Source organism: Pleurodeles waltl, chromosome 12 (assembly GCF_031143425.1).
Source record: "Pleurodeles waltl isolate 20211129_DDA chromosome 12, aPleWal1.hap1.20221129, whole genome shotgun sequence".
Taxonomy (NCBI): domain Eukaryota; kingdom Metazoa; phylum Chordata; class Amphibia; order Caudata; family Salamandridae; genus Pleurodeles; species Pleurodeles waltl.
The window spans coordinates 238,892,889-238,913,800 of NC_090451.1; the positions used below are offsets into that span (position 1 = coordinate 238,892,889).

At 43.6% G+C, this 20,912-nt stretch overlaps 1 protein-coding gene across 1 annotated transcript in view; it reads left to right on the forward strand.

The window, feature by feature from the left end:
* Window positions 1–20,912, forward strand: part of AP1G1 (adaptor related protein complex 1 subunit gamma 1) — a 707,422-nt gene that overhangs the window by 192,631 nt on the left and 493,879 nt on the right. Inside the window, exon 6 of the mRNA XM_069217071.1 lies at window positions 14,419–14,495. Coding sequence (XP_069073172.1) covers window positions 14,419–14,495 — 77 coding nt within the window. The remainder of the gene's footprint in view (window positions 1–14,418; window positions 14,496–20,912) is intronic.

A 20,912-nucleotide genomic window follows, 5' to 3' on the forward strand; every position in this document is an offset into this window, starting at 1 on the left:
AGTAGCATATTTGGTGGTCCCGTATGGAAGTTGGCACCTAGCGCATGGGCTGGTGAAGCTCCATGTTAGCCAGTGTGGCTACCGTCTTTGCTACAGTAAAAACGACATTTGTGAGTTATTACGGTCAGGACATGTTAAGTAATTCGACATGCCAATTTGGTTTTTTTAGAACTTTGATTTGTTCTGCCTTCCGTCCATCTATTGTTTTTGCATTTGTTGCGGCCCCAAGTGGGAAGGGTATGCCCAGACGTAGGTCCTGTGCTTACTATGCCCCCAGGTTCAAGATAGCCTGCCTGATGAAGGGTGATAACCTTGACACCAGTCCCAGGATGCTTGTTTCTGGTCCAGTTAGGAGCTGGCCTGACAGTTCGAGCTGGACTGTTCACATGAGGAACAGGGTCAAGACTGATTTGCATATGGCTGGATCCAAACTGGAATGGCATGGCAAACAAACAAAACTGATAGATTAAACCCAGATCTGTGACTGTGGGGGGGGTGAATGTTTGATTTGTTCTGCATTCAATCCATCATCTATTGTGTTTGTATTTTTTAAAAATCAGCACCCTGCCTTATAGGCTATAAAGACCTACTTTAGGGGTGACTTCTAAATTATAAAAATGAAGACTTGTACCAGACAAAAAAGGATGTTTTGCCATGTCAAGCTGGCAGTTTGGAAGCTACCTGACTGGTCTGCGACGGCATACCTCAAGCCATGTTTGCATTTGGTCATATTAGTGGTGGCTGCAGTCCGGTGATGACACTTAACTTACTAGCGGTGATACCAGGGGTACCATATACTAGGGTCTTATAAGTAAGTTAACTAAGCCAATTCTTGTTTAGCCAGTTGTGCATTCTAGGAAGCTGGCTCTTTATATGGGATATCAAAATGAGATGTACTGTGCAGAGAGTCTAGGGGTTCTTTTACTAGTGGACAGGGCTTATTCTATCAATCCTAAGGTGCTCTTTTTAGGGGGTCATGCGGTTGAGGAGAGTGGTGATGAAATAAATGGAAAAACAGAAAACAGTTATATGGTTGCAGAGTTTGATTTACATACTTGTTATTTTTTTAATTGAGAATTATTTTTCTTCGTACACAAATTAGTTTTGTGCCTCACAAACACATTTAAGAGGTGTTTGTTTGAGGAGTTCTTGTTTAAAATCATCTCTCCTGATCTGGAACGGGCAGCGTATCTGTGTAGCCCTTTGCACACTCCAGAGGCCGACCACGAGAGATGGACTTTAGGTCCCCCGACTTTGAGCTGTATTATGCAACGCAGCTGCAATGGATCACTGACTGGCTAACAGGACTTAATTTGACACAACTGGGGGAACTACAGAACTAGCCGCTGAGAGGAGGCACTATTGGCTATGTTGCTGACACCTACCTGCCAGAAGCGGCTCCTTCATATAGCTCTCCAGTGTTGGGAAGGGGTTTGCCACAGTGTGTGACCAGCTCTACCCTAACCAGCTCTACCCTATGCCCTGGCTATACCACTAGTACAGTTCCCGACGAGTAGGGATGGGCATTCAACTGCCCAATGACTATCCTCTTGGACAGAGGCTGATGTAGAGACGTTGGTGGACAGATATGATGAGGGCTCCTTTCGCAAATTGAGGTACTGGAGACCGAGTGCGGCTTACTGGATTTTCAATATTTGAAATACAGGGCGCTGATATTGGCAGTACTACAGCTGTACAGGGCACTGGAGTCAGAAGCCCCTGTTCGTGACCTGCTGCAGACTTTACTGACTTTTGGGTGTTGGAAGTACCTGATCTTCTGGCTTTACAAAACTACACTCTTCCCGAAGATTGATGTTCTGCCCTCTCTCTGAGATAAGTGGATAACCGTGCTTGGCAGGGCTTTTGCTGTTAAAGAATGGGACCAAATCTTAGATCACTCCTATATTTACATGCAATTTAATTCACACAAATCAGTTACCTGCACAGTACATATCTTGCCCCACTCAGATTGAGCATTATGCTACACACCACAGATTTAAGCTGTCTGGGATACTCCCTGGTTGATGCAGACTTTTTCCATATAATGTGGACTGCCCCGTCATTGAGCGATTTTGGATGCAGGTCACGGGGGACTTGGACAACTGTAGGCAGCCAATATAAACCTGCTGGGATTATATAAATGAAGACTAGGGGAAATGGAGGCAATAGGTTCTTTGACTTGGCCTTGGGAATTCGGTGCATATATATCACATGCCATTGGAAATCTCCTGAGGGGCCCCCGCACTGTCGATGGCTAAAAGAAGTGGAGACCTGGACCTTTGCAGAGGGAGCGGCGCTGCACACAAAGGAATATGGGGAGGGGTCCACAGGTGACCTCTTGCTGTCTTATGGGCAGAGATGGTAGCCAGTTTCCTGGACCACAGCCACCAGGCTGAGGTGAGGCCCCTGACCCCCCCCCCCCCTCCCCACCCCCACCTTGATCAAGCTTATTACCAAGGGATAAACAAATTATCCTCCAGCTGAATAGGCAAGCAACTCCATGGGGGTGACCACTGAGCAATTGTTTGGGTAACTAGTTGTAACATATGTTTATTTCTCTTTACTGTGATTCTGGCGGTGGTGGCAGGGTTGTAATCTAGTGGTGGGACCACCAGGAGTGCGACGGTCCAACGGCCACTGTGAGTTTGGCAGGCTTAAGACCTCCAAAGTCGTAATGAGGCCATGTGTCTTGCTATTGGCATCTGCTTACCTCATCACATCTGAATTTCAAAACTCCTGCACATTCCTCAGACCATATTTACCTCTTCTAGAGGTAGGACCTTATATACAAAGGGGAGGGGACAGTCCTGAAGCGCTACTTATCCCTCTAGCTCAGGCAGAACTTCTTTTCACCCACAATGATTTCTCTCCTGTGAATTTGTGCTATATGAAGGCTACAGTGAAGTGCAAGAGCATGGGTGCACGCACAGGAATATGGTGAGTGTTTGATGTTTGGGTTTGTTTACTTCATTTGACAGGCAGCCTATCTTTATTTGCTCTTCCTTTCAGTCATTACTGATGCCCTATATGTAGTTCACTTTAGAGTACAATGTTGGTTAAACACTTGCACAGGCTGTTTGAGCCCAGGCCCACGTGTGGCCTAATGCTTCTTTGAAGAAAGTCTTCCTTTTTAGACACTTGTACTTCAAGACTTCTTGGCAATCTTCAGGCCCTGTGTGACTCTGAACTGCACATTACTGTGTTTTGAGATAGGATGGCACTGAAAACTCATTTCACTGGGCACTCTATCTTCCAACTATTTTTGCATTCACGTTTCCTCCGTTTGAGGAACTCTGCAATAACCATCAGTGTCATTGTTCTTTGTTTTTAAGTTAACAGAGTTGTGCTTCTGAGTAGTGTATTCAAGCTGTTTTAGACAATACCAGCAAGCTGTTGCTAAAACCTCCATTCCTTGTAGATTACTTTCTGCATTATCCACTTCTTACTGTGATTAACTGCCCATGTCCACCTTGTCTATGCAGTCTCCATTAGACCCAAGCTATCTTAAATGCCCTTTTCCAGATGTGCTTTTGAGAGTGAGATCCACACATGAGGGGGTTAAACGTTTAAAGTTTCCTTATTTATTTTAATTTTATTTGTAAAGTGCACAACTGCATAAAAGGCTTTGGTGCAGAAACATCCGGCAGAGATTAGGAAATACTGCAAAGAACTACACAGGACAAGCACCCTAATAGAAAATGTGTTTCAGCCTCTGGGGAAGTCCCGAACATGTTCTTTCACACTCAGCTTAAAAGGCAAGTTGTTCCAAAGCCTTCCTGAGCAATGCAGTTTGTTCTGCAGCTCCCAAAAGGTTTGATTAGGCTTAATGTGACAGAAGCTGCTCTCCCCTTTTTACTATTAGCTGTGGGTTCCACACCTATGCTGAAAATGGGAGTGAGCCAGAAAATATGCATGAGTCACATTTACTAGCTGGTGATCAGTATTTGTACTTCTTGGGCGTTAATACCCTTCTGCCAACTCCTCTGCTATCTATCCAAATGCAACTAAAGACAGGCTGTTATTTGAATAAAGGAATTGATGAATACCTACATATAGCCTAAACATTTATAATGCTTCACTGTATCCTTTACACACAGTTGAGAAACTCCAATTATCTGCTAAAGAAGCAGATTCCAATACCATCACTAGAAATGGAATGTATGGAAGTCTGTAACAGTGGATAGGAAAAAAATTGTTTTGTCAAATAATATAGCTTAGAAGGCATTGTTTAAAAGGGCAGAATGTTGTAGCTGTTTGAAACCATGATACTAGACGATGGCCGTTCAAGCTATCCAGGATTGCGGATGCATGATGCCAAAGAGCCACAGTGGTGTAAAATGTATCATGCTTCCAATAAGGGCCCATTAGATTCCTTAATTGGGAAAGGGCCTTGGTTTTAATGCTGATCCATTAGGTAGCATGATAAAATGGCTGGTGAAGTCATAAGGGTCCAGGGCTACAATTCAAGGTGTTTAAAAAAATAAAAATAAAAATAAAAATCAAATAAAAGACCATAATAGAAAAGAGCCACAGGTTTGATAGACTTCCATGGCAAATATCATTGACTGACACTGAATAGATCATTAATGCCTCTCTCAGCCACGCTTCCAAGCACTAGGACATTGTTAAACAAATTAGTAGCAAGTTTAGTTTTTTCCACATTTTCGCTATGCAAAATAAATATTCGTTCTGGATGTAGTGTTTCTCATTACTGTGTTTGTGCTGCTGGGATCCCCTGAAGACTTTCCCCCACCAGCCATCTGTGACACCCCCACCAGTGGAAAAAGAGGAAGGTTAAAAGAGAAAAAGGGCACAACCGCAAATCATAGTTAGAAAAGATAGACACTGAAGAAAGACTCCAGTTTCTTCCCCTCCAGTCTTTAAAAACGGAAGAGACAGAAACTGGGGAGGTGGAGTAGGAACAGAAAGAAGAGGAAGAAGAACTCTTAGTTGGAAAAGAGGAACACTAGATTTGCCTCGTGAGTAGGAGTGGCTTGGTGCAAGGCCATACAGTTGGAGGGCACCACAGGGACACCAGGCAGGAAGAGACAGCAGGTTGTTCTAGTGGCCCAGGCCTCAGCAGAGAAGACTGAGCCTGCAGGCACTACGTGATCCCAGCTGTAGTTGCATCAGGTACTCCGCTGAAGCAGGACATACCACCAACTCCCACCACGTCCCCGAGGGGTGTATGCTATCCCAGGTTCAACCTTGCATGACGTGGCACCCATGAAGAAAAGGCAAACTAAGACAATCAAACCTCCAAGCATGTTCCACCATTAAAGACCAGCTTTACAGAAAGTGAAAAAGTGGATTTGAGATTTTTATCTTTAAATAACGAGATATAGAAAATAAACAAAGACCCATATGTTGAGAACTTCTTAAGCTTTGTTTCTCTACACACTACCCTGTAACGCAGCACGTGGTGTTCGAAGTGGGATAAACGGTCATCTGATACAGGATGTAGGCGGGTACATCAGTTAGCAGAAGAGCAGCAGAAGCTGGAATGAGCACCTGAACAGTATATAAAAGCCACAGATCAAGAGAGAAGTGTGTTTTAAAGCTCTCTATGGAATCAAACGGAACAATTACAAAAACCTTCAGAGAATCAGCCACAAGTGACAATAGGACTGGCCCAGAGTAAAGGTCTATAAATCATTTGCTGTGCAATCGTGCTACTAAAGTACACCCGGGGAGGATCCAACGTCCCCTGATAAACTTTGAATGAGCAGTACAGGCCAGTCTCAAGCAGTACTGGCTAGTCTCTAGCGGAGGGATAAATATTCACAGTATTTCGCTCCTTTGCTAACAGGGGATGTCCAAGAAGCCTTTTGAGATGATAATCTTCTGAGGAACACTCTCTATCTAGAGAGCAGGAAAGCTATTTTATAAAGGCTGGAATGGTGATAGTCTGAGGAACACTCTTCATCTAGGTATCAATGAAGCTATTTTATAAAGGCTGGGAGTAGATGAAGAGACCTGTCGAATTTCCTTTCCAAAGGAAAGGCAGCCCCACTCGCACATCATGAGTTGTTTTACAAGTTGAAGGATGCAGGATCAGTTGAAGCTGATCGACGGCTGAAAACACATAGGTCCTCTATAAAAGCAGTCATAAAAAAATATTTATTTGGAATAATTTTTAGAAGTCCTCCCCTGAACACACAATGATGGTCGACAACACCCAGCGCTAAAGTTTGAACAAGCTACTGAGATGACTCACACTTTTTCCCAGGCTCAGAATTTCAAACGGGTAGCAAATTCTAGTTACACTCCTTTGCCCTCAAGCATGAACAGTGCATGGACTTTTCGAAGGCTGGGGACTCAACCAGAACCTCCTTCCTCTGAGTTTACCAGCTCTCTCTCTTTCCATAATATGGGCCCCCAGTGCTTTAAGTGTGCAGAGTGGAGTTATATTCCTCAGTTCTGCCCGAAAAAGAAACACCTATGATGTTAAATTAGACTCAGAAACTGATTTATTATACCCAGGAAACGGGACCCAGCTATTATATTCCAGTAAAGTTGAATCGTCAATGGGTAACAACCTTCTTAGATTCAGGGTGTAAACAATCAGGTACTAGGGAAAGCTCGATCCTCCCTTGTCAGGTTATTTCTCAACAATGTATTTTAATTTGTTGTGTTCATGGTGAATAAAAAGAATACACCCTCGCTTGGGTACCTATGATTAGTCCATCCAGGAGTAAAAGTCTAATTGAAGTTGAGGTTCTTCCTTCCCAACTGAAAGATGAGTTCTTGGAAGTTATAATCCCAGTTTTCTATCCTTATTTCAAGATACTCTGGAAGACTGGGAAAGATGTCTTGCAGAACCTTTGTTGAAACAAGAAAATCTTGGAGCTAACCTGCCCACTAAGAAACTGAAACCTAAGCGAGAAAGAAGGGAAGTGGAAAATAAAAATGGATCTAGACAAAATACACTCTTGGGGCAGGAGCTGCATATGAGATAGCCAAAAGCTTTAGATCGCTTCAGGATAATGACTCAAAGGTGCAGGATACTTGGCAGCAGGCAAGGAATGAAACAGGAACAGCTTATCGGGTATTTCCTTTGTTTGAAATTCAATAGGGAGTTTTGTATAGGGTAGCCAAAGTAGGTGTAAAACTGTAGTTTGCTAGTATTTGTCTCTCTCCCAAGAACAAATTACTTTTATGCTAATTTGTATCTGCTAGCCAGACATTTCGGTCTGGACAAAACATCACTAACCATTCTTGAGCAATTTTAATGGCTCAGCATATATGCACAAATATACTACTATCAGGAATGTTCCATCTGCCAGACTAGGAATCCCTATCAACTGCTGTTAGTTCCATTACAAAAGATGCCTTGGATAGGAATATCCTTTGAAATGATCGGGGAAGATCGTGTCTGTCCCCTATTTCCACCCCCCAAAGGGAATAATTACTTCTGATTTTAGTTGACTATACTACTAGGTACTTGGAGGCGGCGTCATTACAGGATAAAAGCACTAGAACAGTTGCCAATACTTTCATTAAACTACTCTTGTTGGCGCTGATCCCCAAGTAGATTCTAACAATTGAAGCAATCCCATTTGTATCGAAGCTCATGAAGCTAGTGTGTCGGTATGCCTGAATTCTTTTAACATTTTGCTGTTTGAACCGCAGCTGAATAAAGATCACGCTAACAGTTTACTCTGCCAAAAAGCATCCCCAGCTTAACTGCCCTGAAACAGGATGACACCAGAGAAGCTATTTAGAGGCTGGCAGAGCTGTAGGGAATACATTCCTTGCTAATCACTGATGGGCCTCCAGCATCTTGACAGGACTGCATATCTTATAGCGTGGGTGCTAACTTATATCACTGGTGTCTCCATCTGTCACCTCTGATCCATTGACCTGAACTGCGAAATACTGCATCATTATAATAAAATAACTGAACGGTCTGTTGCTTCTGGAGACAGCCGAAGCACCTGGCCTTTGGATAACACGGGGTTCGATGGCATCTGTCGCTGTAGATACACATGTTCTGCATTAGCTCGCCATCTGGTGTTGGGTCGGAGTGTTACAAGTTGTTTTTCTTCGAAGAAGTGTTTTCGAGTCACGGGACCGAGTGACTCCTCCTTCTGTGCTCATTGCGCATGGGCGTCGACTCCATCTTCGATTGTTTTCTTTCCGCCATCGGGTTCGGACGTGTTCCTGTCGCTCCGAGTTTCGGAACGGAAAGATAGCTGAAAACGGAAGATTTTCGACAGTATCGTTGCGATCCGGTTCGAGATAAACACATACGACGACGCATTGAACATCGAAGCGCTTCGGAGCCCTTCGGGGTAGATTTCGGCACACCGTCGGGGCCTAGTCGGCCCGACCGCGTGGAGAACAACGCCGATGGAACGGACCCCGTTTCGATTCTGCCCCGAATGCCACAACAAATATCCTTATACGGACCAACACTCGGTCTGTAACCTGTGCCTGTCACCCGAGCACAGCGAAGAATCCTGCGAGGCCTGTCTGGCGTTCCGGTCCCGAAAAACTCTGCGCGACCGTCGAGCAAGAAGACTGCAGATGGCGTCCACGCCAAAGGAGCATCGACAGTTCGAGACAGAAGAGGAACAGGAGGAATCCTTTTCCATCCAGGATTCAGACTCCGACGAACTCGACAATACAAAAACTGTGAGTAAGACGTCGAGATCAGAACTTAAAAAAGGCAAAAAGGCCCAGGGGACGCCACTGCCAACCGGCCATGGCTCAACCCAAATTCCCGGTGACCAACAATCGGCACCGAAAAAGGCCCATTCAGTGTCGAGATCGTCCGACTCCGGTCGAGACACCGGCACGCAGCCTCCTCGGGACCGAGAGAGTGCTAAAGAGAAGCATCGACACCGAGAGTTCGGTGTCGACACGGATCGACGCCGAGACAGTGGCGCCGAAGACCATAGAGGCCAAGATTTTTCGGCACAAAAGAAGAGGAAGGTTACCTCGGAGCCGAAAAGACAAACCACAGGGTTTTCGGAGCCGAAAAAAGCACCAACAGACCCAGTTTCAGGCTCATATACTGAAGAACATTCTATGTCTTCACAAATGAAAAAACACAGATTCGAACAGGAACTGCAATCCACTGAAGTGGATCACACGCAAAAGCGTATCTTTATTCAGCAGGGGACAGGGAAGATCAGTACCCTTCCACCTGTCAAAAGAAAGAGAACACTTCAGTTTAGAGCACTAGAGGCTCCTCAGCAACAAACAGCAAAGAAGATAACACCTCCTCCCTCGCCTCCACCTGTAACTCCGGCTTCGCCAACTTACACCCCGTCACATTCACCAGCTCACACCGCCATGAGCCACGATGACCAAGATCAAGACGCGTGGGACTTGTACGATGCACCAGTGTCTGATAACAGCCCAGACACATACCCAACTAGGCCATCACCACCTGAGGACAGCACAGCCTATTCACAAGTGGTGGCTAGAGCAGCACAGTTCCATAATGTGGAACTACACTCTGAACAAGTAGAGGATGACTTTTTATTTAACAGCCTCTCCTCCACCCACAGCTCCTACCAAAGCCTGCCTATGCTCCCAGGCATGCTACGCCATGCAAAAGAGATCTTCAAGGAGCCTGTTAAAAGTAGGGCAGTAACGCCTAGAGTGGACAAAAAGTATAAGGCGCCTCCTACGGACCCTGTATTCATCACCTCTCAGCTGCCACCAGATTCTGTGGTGGTAGGGGCTGCCAGAAAACGGGCAAATTCACACACTTCTGGGGATGCACCTCCCCCAGATAAAGAAAGCAGAAAGTTCGATGCAGCCGGGAAGAGGGTCGCTGTCCAAGCAGCAAACCAGTGGCGCATCGCAAACTCACAAGCGCTACTAGCGCGATACGACAGAGCCCACTGGGATGAGATGCAGCATCTCATTGAACATCTCCCAAAAGATCTACAAAAAAGAGCAAAACAGGTTGTTGAGGCGGGTCAAAACATTTCCAACAATCAAATACGCTCCTCTATGGATGCAGCAGACACAGCCGCAAGGACCATTAATACGTCGGTTACCATCCGTAGGCACGCATGGCTCAGAACGTCTTGATTCAAGCCAGAAATTCAGCAGGCAGTACTTAACATGCCAGTAAACGAAAAACTTCTGTTCGGTCCGGAGGTCGACACAGCCATAGAAAAGCTCAAAAAGGACACTGACACTGCCAAGGCCATGGGCGCACTCTACTCCCCGCAGAGCAGAGGATCTTATACCACCTTCCGCAAAACACCTTTTAGAGGAGGGTTTCGGGGTCAGGCCACACAAGCTAGTACCTCACAGTCCGCACCGTCCACCTACCAGGGACAGTACAGGGGAGGCTTTCGGGGCCATTATAGAGGAGGGCAATTCCCTAGAAATAGAGGAAGATTTCAAAGCCCCAAAACCACTACCAACAAGCAGTGACTCACACGTCACTCACCCCCCCCACACAACACCAGTGGGGGGAAGGATAGGTCAATATTACGAAGCATGGGAGGAAATAACTACAGACACATGGGTCCTAGCAATTATCCAACATGGTTATTGCATAGAATTCCTGCAATTCCCTCCAGACATACCACCAAAATCACAAAATTTATCAAAACACCATTCACAGCTTCTAGAGATAGAAGTTCAAGCACTACTGCAAAAAAATGCAATAGAATTAGTACCAAGCACACAAATAAACACAGGAGTTTATTCTCTGTACTTCTTGATACCAAAAAAGGACAAAACACTGAGACCAATTCTAGACCTCAGAGTAGTAAACACATTCATCAAATCAGACCATTTTCACATGGTCACACTACAAGAAGTGTTACCATTGCTCAAAAAACACAACTACATGACAACCCTAGACCTCAAAGACGCATATTTCCATATACCAATACATCAATCACACAGAAAATATCTAAGGTTTGTATTCAAAGGGATACATTACCAATTCAAAGTATTGCCTTTTGGTTTAACAACCGCTCCCAGAGTATTCACAAAATGCCTAGCAGTAGTCGCTGCACACATCAGAAGGCAGCAAATACATGTATTTCCGTATCTAGACGACTGGCTAATCAAAACCAGCTCGCTCACACAATGCTCAAACCACACAAATCAAGTCATACAAACCCTCTACAAACTAGGGTTCACCGTCAACTTTGCAAAATCCAACATTCAGCCAAGCAAAGTACAGCAATATCTAGGAGCCATAATAGACACAACAAAAGGAGTAGCAACGCCAACTCCACAAAGAATTCACAATTTCAACAGAGTCATTCAACACATGTCTCCAAATCAAACAATACAAGCAAGAACAATACTACAGCTCCTAGGCATGATGTCCTCATGCATAGCCATTGTCCCAAACGCAAGACTGCACATGAGGCCCTTACAACAGTGCCTAGCCTCACAGTGGTCTCAAGCACAGGGTCACCTTCTAGATCTGGTGTTAATAGACCGCCAAACTTACCTCTCGCTTCTATGGTGGAACAGTATAAATTTAAACAAGGGGCGGCCTTTCCAAGACCCAGTGCCACAGTACGTAATAACAGATGCTTCCATGACAGGGTGGGGAGCACATCTCAATCAACACAACATAAGAGGACAATGGAACATACATCAAACAAAACTGCATATAAATCATCTAGAATTATTAGCAGTTTTTCAAGCACTAAAAGCTTTCCAACCAATCATTACCCACAAATACATCCTTGTCAAAACAGACAACATGACAACGATGTATTATCTAAACAAACAAGGAGGAACACATTCTACGCAGTTAAGCTTATTAGCTCAAAACATATGGAAGTGGGCAATCCACCATCAAATTCGCCTAATAGCACAGTTTATTCCAGGGATCCAGAATCAACTGGCAGACAATCTCTCTCGAGATCACCAGCAAGTCCACGAATGGGAAATCCACCCACAAATTCTGAACACCTACTTCACACTCTGGGGAACACCTCAAATAGACTTATTTGCAACAAAGGAGAACGCAAAATGCCAAAACTTCGCGTCCAGATACCCACACAAGCACTCCCAAGGCAATGCCCTATGGATGAACTGGTCAGGAATATTTGCTTACGCTTTTCCTCCTCTCCCTCTCCTTCCTTATCTAGTAAACAAATTGAGTCAAAACAAACTCAAACTCATTTTAATAGCACCAACGTGGGCAAGACAACCCTGGTACACAACACTGCTAGATCTTTCTGTAGTACCCCACATCAAACTGCCCAACAAACCAGATCTGTTAACGCAACACAACCAACAGATCAGACACCCAGATCCAGCATCGCTGAATCTAGCAATCTGGCTCCTGAAATCCTAGAATTCGGACACTTACAACTTAGCCAAGAGTGTATGGAAGTCATAAAGCAGGCCAGAAGGCCATCCACTAGACACTGCTACGCAAGTAAGTGGAAAAGATTTGTTTGTTACTGCCATCATAATCAGATACAACCACTAGACGCAACTCCAAAACATATAGTAAATTACTTGCTCCATTTACAAAAAGCAAAGCTAGCCTTCTCTTCTATTAAAATACACCTTGCAGCAATATCTGCATACCTGCAGACTACCTATTCAACTTCCTTGTATAGGATACCAGTCATCAAAGCATTCATAGAAGGTCTTAAAAGAATTATACCACCAAGAACACCACCTGTTCCTTCATGGAACCTAAACGTGGTCCTAACAAGACTCATGGGCCCACCTTTCGAACCCATGCACTCTTGCGGAATACAATTCCTAACCTGGAAAGCTGCCTTTCTCATCGCCATTACATCTTTAAGAAGAGTAAGTGAAATTCAAGCGTTCACAACACAAGAACCTTTTATACAAATACATAAAAATAAGGTCGTCCTACGACCTAATCCAAAATTTTTACCAAAAGTTATTTCACCGTTCCATCTAAATCAAACGGTAGAACTACCAGTTTTTTTCCCACAGCCAGATTCTGTGGCTGAAAGAGCACTACATACATTAGATGTCAAAAGAGCATTAATGTACTACATTGACAGGACAAAGAACATCAGAAAGACTAAACAGCTATTTATTGCATTCCAAAAACCTCATGCAGGTAACCCAATATCAAAACAAGGTATAGCCAGATGGATAGTTAAATGCATCCAAATCTGCTACCTTAAAGCAAAAAGACAACTGCCCATTACTCCCAGGGCACATTCAACAAGGAAAAAAGGTGCTTCAATGGCCTTTTTAGGAAACATCCCAATGCATGAAATATGTAAGGCAGCCACATGGTCTACGCCTCACACACTCACCAAACACTACTGTATAGATGTGCTATCCGCACAACAAGCTACAGTAGGTCAAGCTGTATTAAGAACTCTATTTCAGACAACTTCTACTCCTACAGGCTAAACCACCGCTTATGGGGAAATAACTGCTTACTAGTCTATGCAGAACATGTGTATCTACAGCGACAGATGCCATCGAACTGAAAATGTCACTTACCCAGTGTACATCTGTTCGTGGCATCAGTCGCTGAGATTCACATGTGCCCACGCACCTCCCTGGAAGCCTGTAGCAGTTCAGAAGTTACCTTCAATTTTGTACATTTGTATATATATTATTTAAACCTTTAATATGTACATTCTTACACATTTCATTGCGCGGGCACTATTACTATAGTACAACTCCTACCTCACCCTCTGCGGGGAAAACAATCGAAGATGGAGTCGACGCCCATGCGCAATGAGCACAGAAGGAGGAGTCACTCGGTCCCGTGACTCGAAAACACTTCTTCGAAGAAAAACAACTTGTAACACTCCGACCCAACACCAGATGGCGAGCTAATGCAGAACATGTGAATCTCAGCGACTGATGCCACGAACAGATGTACACTGGGTAAGTGACATTTTCATTATCGCTATAATGCAGAAAATCTAGTACTTAGTTCGTAAATCTTAGTGTTTGGAAAGCAGACAGCCACTTTCTTGTTTTCGATAAGTATTGTATTTTAATTGTTGTTTCTACTTGTAAAAATCTGAATTTCTTTGATACTGAAGCACAAAGTTTGGGATCCTGGTAATTGCTGTTTTTGAAATTTGTATGCATACTTCCTGTGAGTGAGCCTTAACTCAAATACCCCTGGAGAGTCAAGTGCCCGAAGAAAGTAATTTTGTTTTCTAATTGAAGTGCCAGTAATATTGGTGCCCTAGTGCACTAACTGGTATATAAAAGTACCCACAGAGGTACAGTCCATTAGCCTCTGAATTCAACCTCCCCCCCTCCCCCCCCAAAAAAAGAAACTCATGTGGGACGCAGGGTGTTAAATGGATAAAATAAAGAATGCATACAAAGAATTGTCAGTCATGTGTTTGGAGCTATGGAGGCGAATAATCCAGTTGATTGTTTACAGGAATATTTTCAGATGCTTGAAGTCTTTCCTAAGAAGTTTAATTGACTTTCACATTTTATTTCTTGAAGGTGTTCTTCACACGTCTGTCGTCTTGCTCACAGAGATGTGTGAGAGAAGCCCTGACATGCTTGCACATTTTAGAAAGGTGAGGAATTTGTCAAACAGTAAAACTCCCCATTACTGTTAATGTGTGCCTAGTTCTGGGTGCTTGTCTCTGTACTTCAAAAATATTTTAGGTACTAGGACATGTTTACATGCTACAGCTCTTATATTTGTGGGATTTGTCCCACACATAACCTTTATAGTGATGAACATTTTAGCTAAACCTGTATTCTTGGTTTACGTTGTACCGAGTGTTCAGAGCTGGGGCCTGGAACTTTTCATTTTAAGAACACTGTTTTCTGTTAGGAAAAGGTGATTTCTGCTTTATGCTGTTGTAACTAGTGTTGCAGTTTCTTATGTTTGATGATAGCAATGTATTTGATAGACATTTTTTCTTAGAGTGTTTAGCTTCATTACGATTCACACCTGTGTGCTGTTCCTCACTGTGGAAGCACCTCACTCCTCCGACAGGCAGTATAAGACGCTGCATGCAGCATCCCTCCACTCCTTTTTAGTCAGCTACCTTTGGCATAGCTGCTGCCAGCTCCTGTTTGTCTGTGCTCATGCACTGACAAAGCCAAAAAAGGATGGCACTCTCAGGCCATCCTAGACCTCAGATCTCTAAATCTATATATCCTGTCAGAGTACTTCCACATGGTAACTCTGCAGGACGTCATTCCCCTACTACAAAAACAAGATTACATGACTGCATTAGACCTCAGAGATGCATATTTCCATATACTCATCCATCCAGCTCACAGAAAATACCTCAGGTTTGTCATAGCAGGAAAACATTATCAGTTCAAAGTTCTACCATTCGGCATAACAGCTTCTTGAATAGTAATAGTCCCACATGCAAGATTAAACATGATACCCTTACAGCAGTGCCTTGCACAACAATGGTTACAGGCACACTGTCAGCTTCAAGATCTAGTGTTGATAGACCGCCAAACACATATTTCCCTTCAATGATGGATTTGCAGCAATTTAACAAAGGGGCGGTCATTTCAAGACTCTGTGCCTCAGACCATAATCCCAACAGATGCATCAATGATTGGTTGGGGAGCTCACCTAAACAATCACATCATTCAGGGACAATGGGATGTCAAACAGAAGCAGCTGCATATAAACCACTTAGAGTTATTAGCTCTCTTTCTTGCCCTGAAAGCATTTGACACAAAACAAAGGTCAAATCAAGCATCCAAACCCCAATGCTCTCAATCTAGCGATTTGGCTCCTGAAGTAATAGAATTTGGTTACTTCAAACATCCATCTCAATGTATGGAAGTCATTGAACAAGCACAAAAACCCACTACTACACAGTGCTACGCAAACAAGTGGAAACGATTTGTCTACTATTGTCAATCTAAAACCATTGATCCACTTACAGCATCAATACAAGATATTGTATGTTACTTCATTTACAAAAATCAAATTTGGCTTTCTCCTCTATAAAAATACATCTTAATGCAATATCTGCATATTTACAAACTATTCAACATAGTTCTGTATTCAGAGTTCCTGTTATTAAAGCCTTCATGGAAGGATTAAAATGCATCATTCCACCTAGAACACCACCAGTTCCATCATGGAATTTAAATATTGTACTTACAAGACTTATGGGACCACCCTTTGAACCCATGCACTCTTGCCAAATTCAATTTATTACATGGAAGGTTGCCTTCCTTGTGGCCATTACTTCTTTAAGAAGAGTTAGTAAATACAAGCATTCACTGGTGCGGAACCTTTTTTCCAAGTACACAAACATAAAGTTGTACTAAGAACAAATTCCACATTTCTACCAAAAGTAGTATCTCCTTTTCACATTAATAAAACAGTGGAATTGCCAGTCTTATTTCCACAGCCATATTCTGTGGCAGAAGGAGCTCTTCATTCCCTAGATCTCAAAAGAGCGCTTATGTACTATATAGACAGAACTAACCAGTTTAGGAAAACAAAAAAACTTTTTGTAGTGTTGGGCTCGGAGTGTTACAAGTTGTTTTTCTTCGAAGAAGTCTTTTCGAGTCACGGGACCGAGTGTCTCCTTCCTTTCGGCTCTGTTCCGCATGGGCATCGTCTCCATCTTAGATTGTTTTCTTTCCGCCATGGGTTTCAGACGTGTTCCCCTTCGCTTCGTGATTCGAATCGGGAAAGTATTAAAATCTACGAAAAAAGCGTCTGTATTGTTTGCGTTCGGGAAAGATCTTCTATCGAAACTGACGAGACAACCGTTTCGGTGGCCCTTCGGGGCTTCCGCGCCCAGCCAAGGCCTGGTCGGCCGACCACACATGTCGTCAAAGCCTCATGGACTAGACCCCCTTCCGTTTCTGTCCGACGTGCCACGCTAAGTATCCATATACAGACCAGCATCAGGTCTGTAATCTGTGTCTGTCACTGCAGCACAGAGAAGATACTTGTGAGGCCTGCAAGTCCTTTCAGTCGAAAAAGACGTTGAGAGACCGGAGGGCGAGGCGCATGCAGATGGCGTCAAAATCATTGGAACACCTCGACGTCGAAGAGGAGGAGATGGCCATCTCCATCCAGGGATCAGACTCTGACGACTCCGATGGAGACCGACCGCCTACAGCAGGCCAAAAAGTGAGTACGCCTGCCCTGATCCAACCCCAAAATCAACCGAAAAAACATAAGGCCTCCAAAAAAAAGAGAATTTGTATATATTCAATTGTATTTAAATGTATTTATGAAATCTAGAGTTATATATTTGTCAATTGTTATGGTTTCATTATTTGCACTGTCTTGTCTTGTGTGGCACTTTGTTTTTGTCAATAAATGTTTTTATATGTGTATGTGTTTATAGATTATTTGGATTGGTATTTGTCCACTTCCCTGTGCAATATTTGTATATTTGTACAATTTAGATATTTTTGTTTGTTTTTGCATGTACATACATATGTAATAAATATCATTTTTGTTATTGTTTCTCTGTTTTGTATATTATCTCGGATAGTATTGAACATTGGTTGTAGCCCATTTTCCTTTTCCTTGTACTCGGTGACGCTACTGCCTGAATGCCATGGCTCGACCCATAAAAAAAAAGCAGTTACCAAGCAACACCTTCGGCACCGAAAAAGGCCGAAATCGTGCCGAAGTCTTCCGACTCAAACCGAGAACCCGGCATTGAAAAATGTTGACATCACCTTGTCGAATCGACTACGCCTCGAAAGAGCCTTTCAGAGCTGAGGCCAACCATCACCATGGGCATTTCGGTGCAGAGAAAACCGGCTTCGGAGCCAAAAAAGACCTCTTACCATGTGGAATATGGGCTCTCCAAACAACTAAAGGAGAGGCACAAAGACATTGAAGAGTTTGACCAAACGCAGGCACGGGTACAGATCCATAAGGATACTGGAAAGATCCAAACTGCCCCTCTCAAATTCAAGAGAAAGCTGGCTTTTCAACCACTGCGACTGCGACTGAGACTGAGACTGACCAGCCAAGACCTAAAGTGGCTAGGGAGAAATCACCAACTCGCCATTTTTCGCCAGAACGTTCTCCCCTGCATGCGCCACAAAGGACAGGGTCACCAATTGGCACGTCCACTGCACAGACACCCACACATACCGTGCAAACGCATGATGATGTAGACCCCTGGGACCTCTACGATTCCCCCTGTCTCGGACAATAGCCCTGAGTGCTACCCCTCAAAACCATCTCCACCGGAGGATAGCACCTCGTACACCCAGGTCTTGGCCAGGGCTGCTGCATTACATAATGTCAGTATGCATTCTGAGCCATTGGAGGATGACTTCCTCTTCAATACCCTGGACTCCACGCATGCTTTAATAAAGTGACTGCATCTTAGATAGCAAAGAAGACTGCTTTAACCAGGACGATACAGCAAGACGATTAAAATTGTGACTAGGAGAGTAAAACATAGAAATAACGCTACCATATTGTCACTAGTCAATGAACTAATTCCTACCTAAGCTATAATAGAGCACAGCGTGTTAAGCTCTAATTCTGCCCTACAGGTTCCCCTGGGAAGACATCATCCCCCATACCTGAGAGGCCTGATGTCTGCATAAGCAGCTGTAGCGAAGCAATCAGCATACAGTCGTGGTTCTCTGGCTGGTATCTCCCTCTAACGTGTAAGGGACAGTGAAGTGTTTTTTTTATTATAATAAAACAGCTGATGTTCTAAGAAAATGTCCCTACGTAAGGATGTTTGTTTTCTCTGAATGTCAGTCAAAACTTTATACCACATTCACCGGCAACCTATCTTACAACAGCCTTGAAAGAAGCACAGAGTGAGCAAGAATGTCTTATTTGAAAACAGAATGCTGGCCTAGGCAAAAACAGTTACAGAAAATAAAACATGACTGCGAAAGTTGCTATTGTTAAAATAATAAATTAAGCTGACTAATATGTATCTAGGTTAAGGTGCACAGCGGCAGGCCTAATATGCTAAAATAACGTGCATGGAGCTATAACTAAAATGGCTACACAACACCCTCCCATTATCGGTTGAAGGTGGTTCAAAGCCTAAATATACATAAAGCTACTAAAAACTCAACCTAAGATATATATGTAAAAAATGTCAATAATGACAAGTTAAAAGGACACATGAGCATAGAAAGGGACAATTTAAAATGTTAACATGTGGCATAAGAAGGACCGAATTTCAAGAGTCAGTCATTTTTAGTATTTTCAATCGATTCTGGGATAATGGAGGACAGGAAATCTTCCACTTCGGCCTGTGTTAAAGTTGTAAAGTCATCGCCGAGAAGGACCAAGGAGCAGTTGTGTTCCATAGCCTAAGCCTCAGTCAAGGCGGCATTCCGTGGTGTGCCCAATGATGAGTTAAGAGCCACAAGCACCAGGAAGGGCAACCCATAAGCATCTTTCTGTAGCAATCGCACCCTCACTGCGCATGGCTGGTAATAAGCCCTCAGCGAGAACATCAACAGATCAGCATCCAATGAAAGCAATCGCTGTGTAGAAAGACTTCCAGAGCATGTTCGAAAAGAGCACCAGAGGCACCGAAACACAAGCTGCACACAATGCAGAAACCGGTCTGAATGACAGGGATCAGTCGCACTCCATTTGCTCCAGGAGTGTTGCTTCAAAATACTCCATCATGCGTTCACGACACAGCTGCGCTGATGGGAGCGCTTTCATTCCTCCTTGTTGCGGCGGGACAGCCATTGCACCTAAAAATAAAATTAAAAAAACAGCAGCAAAATGCCAACTATTATAGCCAAAGTTATTGGAAATCCTCTGAAAATACTGGAGAATATTGAGTGGATGGCTGATGGTATTATACCGAATATGGAGGAGAAGGTGTGAACGAAACCAGAACCCACAGCCTTAAAGAAATGTGTGATTCCAGTAGTACTGGATGCATTAAATATTCGCCCCACGAGTTCACCAAAGTGTCTTGGAAAGTTGGTACTTAAAAGGGACTCTATTTCTGCTGAAGACCTTGCCACCTGAAGTGCGTAGGTCTCGCGTGCAGATGTGAGAGCCACATGTTTTTTAAACAAAGCCTCAAGTCTGCTCAACTTGTCAAAATTCACATTAGAAGTAGCAATATGAGGCCAAATGTCTGCTACCTCTTTTATTTTAGTGGGAGGAAAAAGTACGTTCCCGCACCATGTAACAATCTTAGAGACTGAAACAACATAAACTATTCCAGCTCGCATCCCACAACAGTCTTCACGATTGAGGAGAACATAGCTCCCGTTTGAAAGCAACTGGAACGTAGATCTAATCAAGGGGACTGGAACTCCCTTCAGATAACAAGCCAAGTTCGCTGCAGACGCGTTACACGCCCCATGCAAGGACAGCTGTTTCCAAACCATCGAATGGCTGACAGAAGTCTCGCATTCACTACAGCTAAGAAAGACCTCTTTCATGCCACTGAGTCCTTTGTATGAGAAGGGTACCTCCCACACCTCATGGATGTAACTATCTCCCAGCCTTTCATATCTGCCTACTGGAATGTGTTTTAAACAGGAGGTGAATTGTAAAGTGGAAATAGGCAGATTAATGACCCCGTGTATTTAACCACTCAGCAGATGGTATTTCAGCCACAGGAAAAGGCAACTTTTCTAACTACTCAATGTTTAGCATGACATGACGCTTCGTTCTTAGCCATTAGTTGTTGTTGCCGCGTTAACTTAAAAGTAGAAAATATTTCCCTTGCGCGGGCATGTAGGCAGGGAGCGCGACCCGCCTTCAGTGTTTGAAGTGTCCGTCCCAATAGCATAATGGAACTTAGTTGACTCTGTCCGTAGTGGAATGAAGACATATCTGTTTGTATAATGTTGTTGCAGAAGAGACTGTTTGTTATTTAGGGTGTATATCCGGTCGGACAGGGTATTAATACCATTATCTACAACAGCTAATGCCTTCTGTAAAGTTTACTGGTCTATTTGCCTTAACTGGGCAGCAGATTCTTGTTGTGAAAGCTTCCAGATTTCATTAAATACTTTTAAAA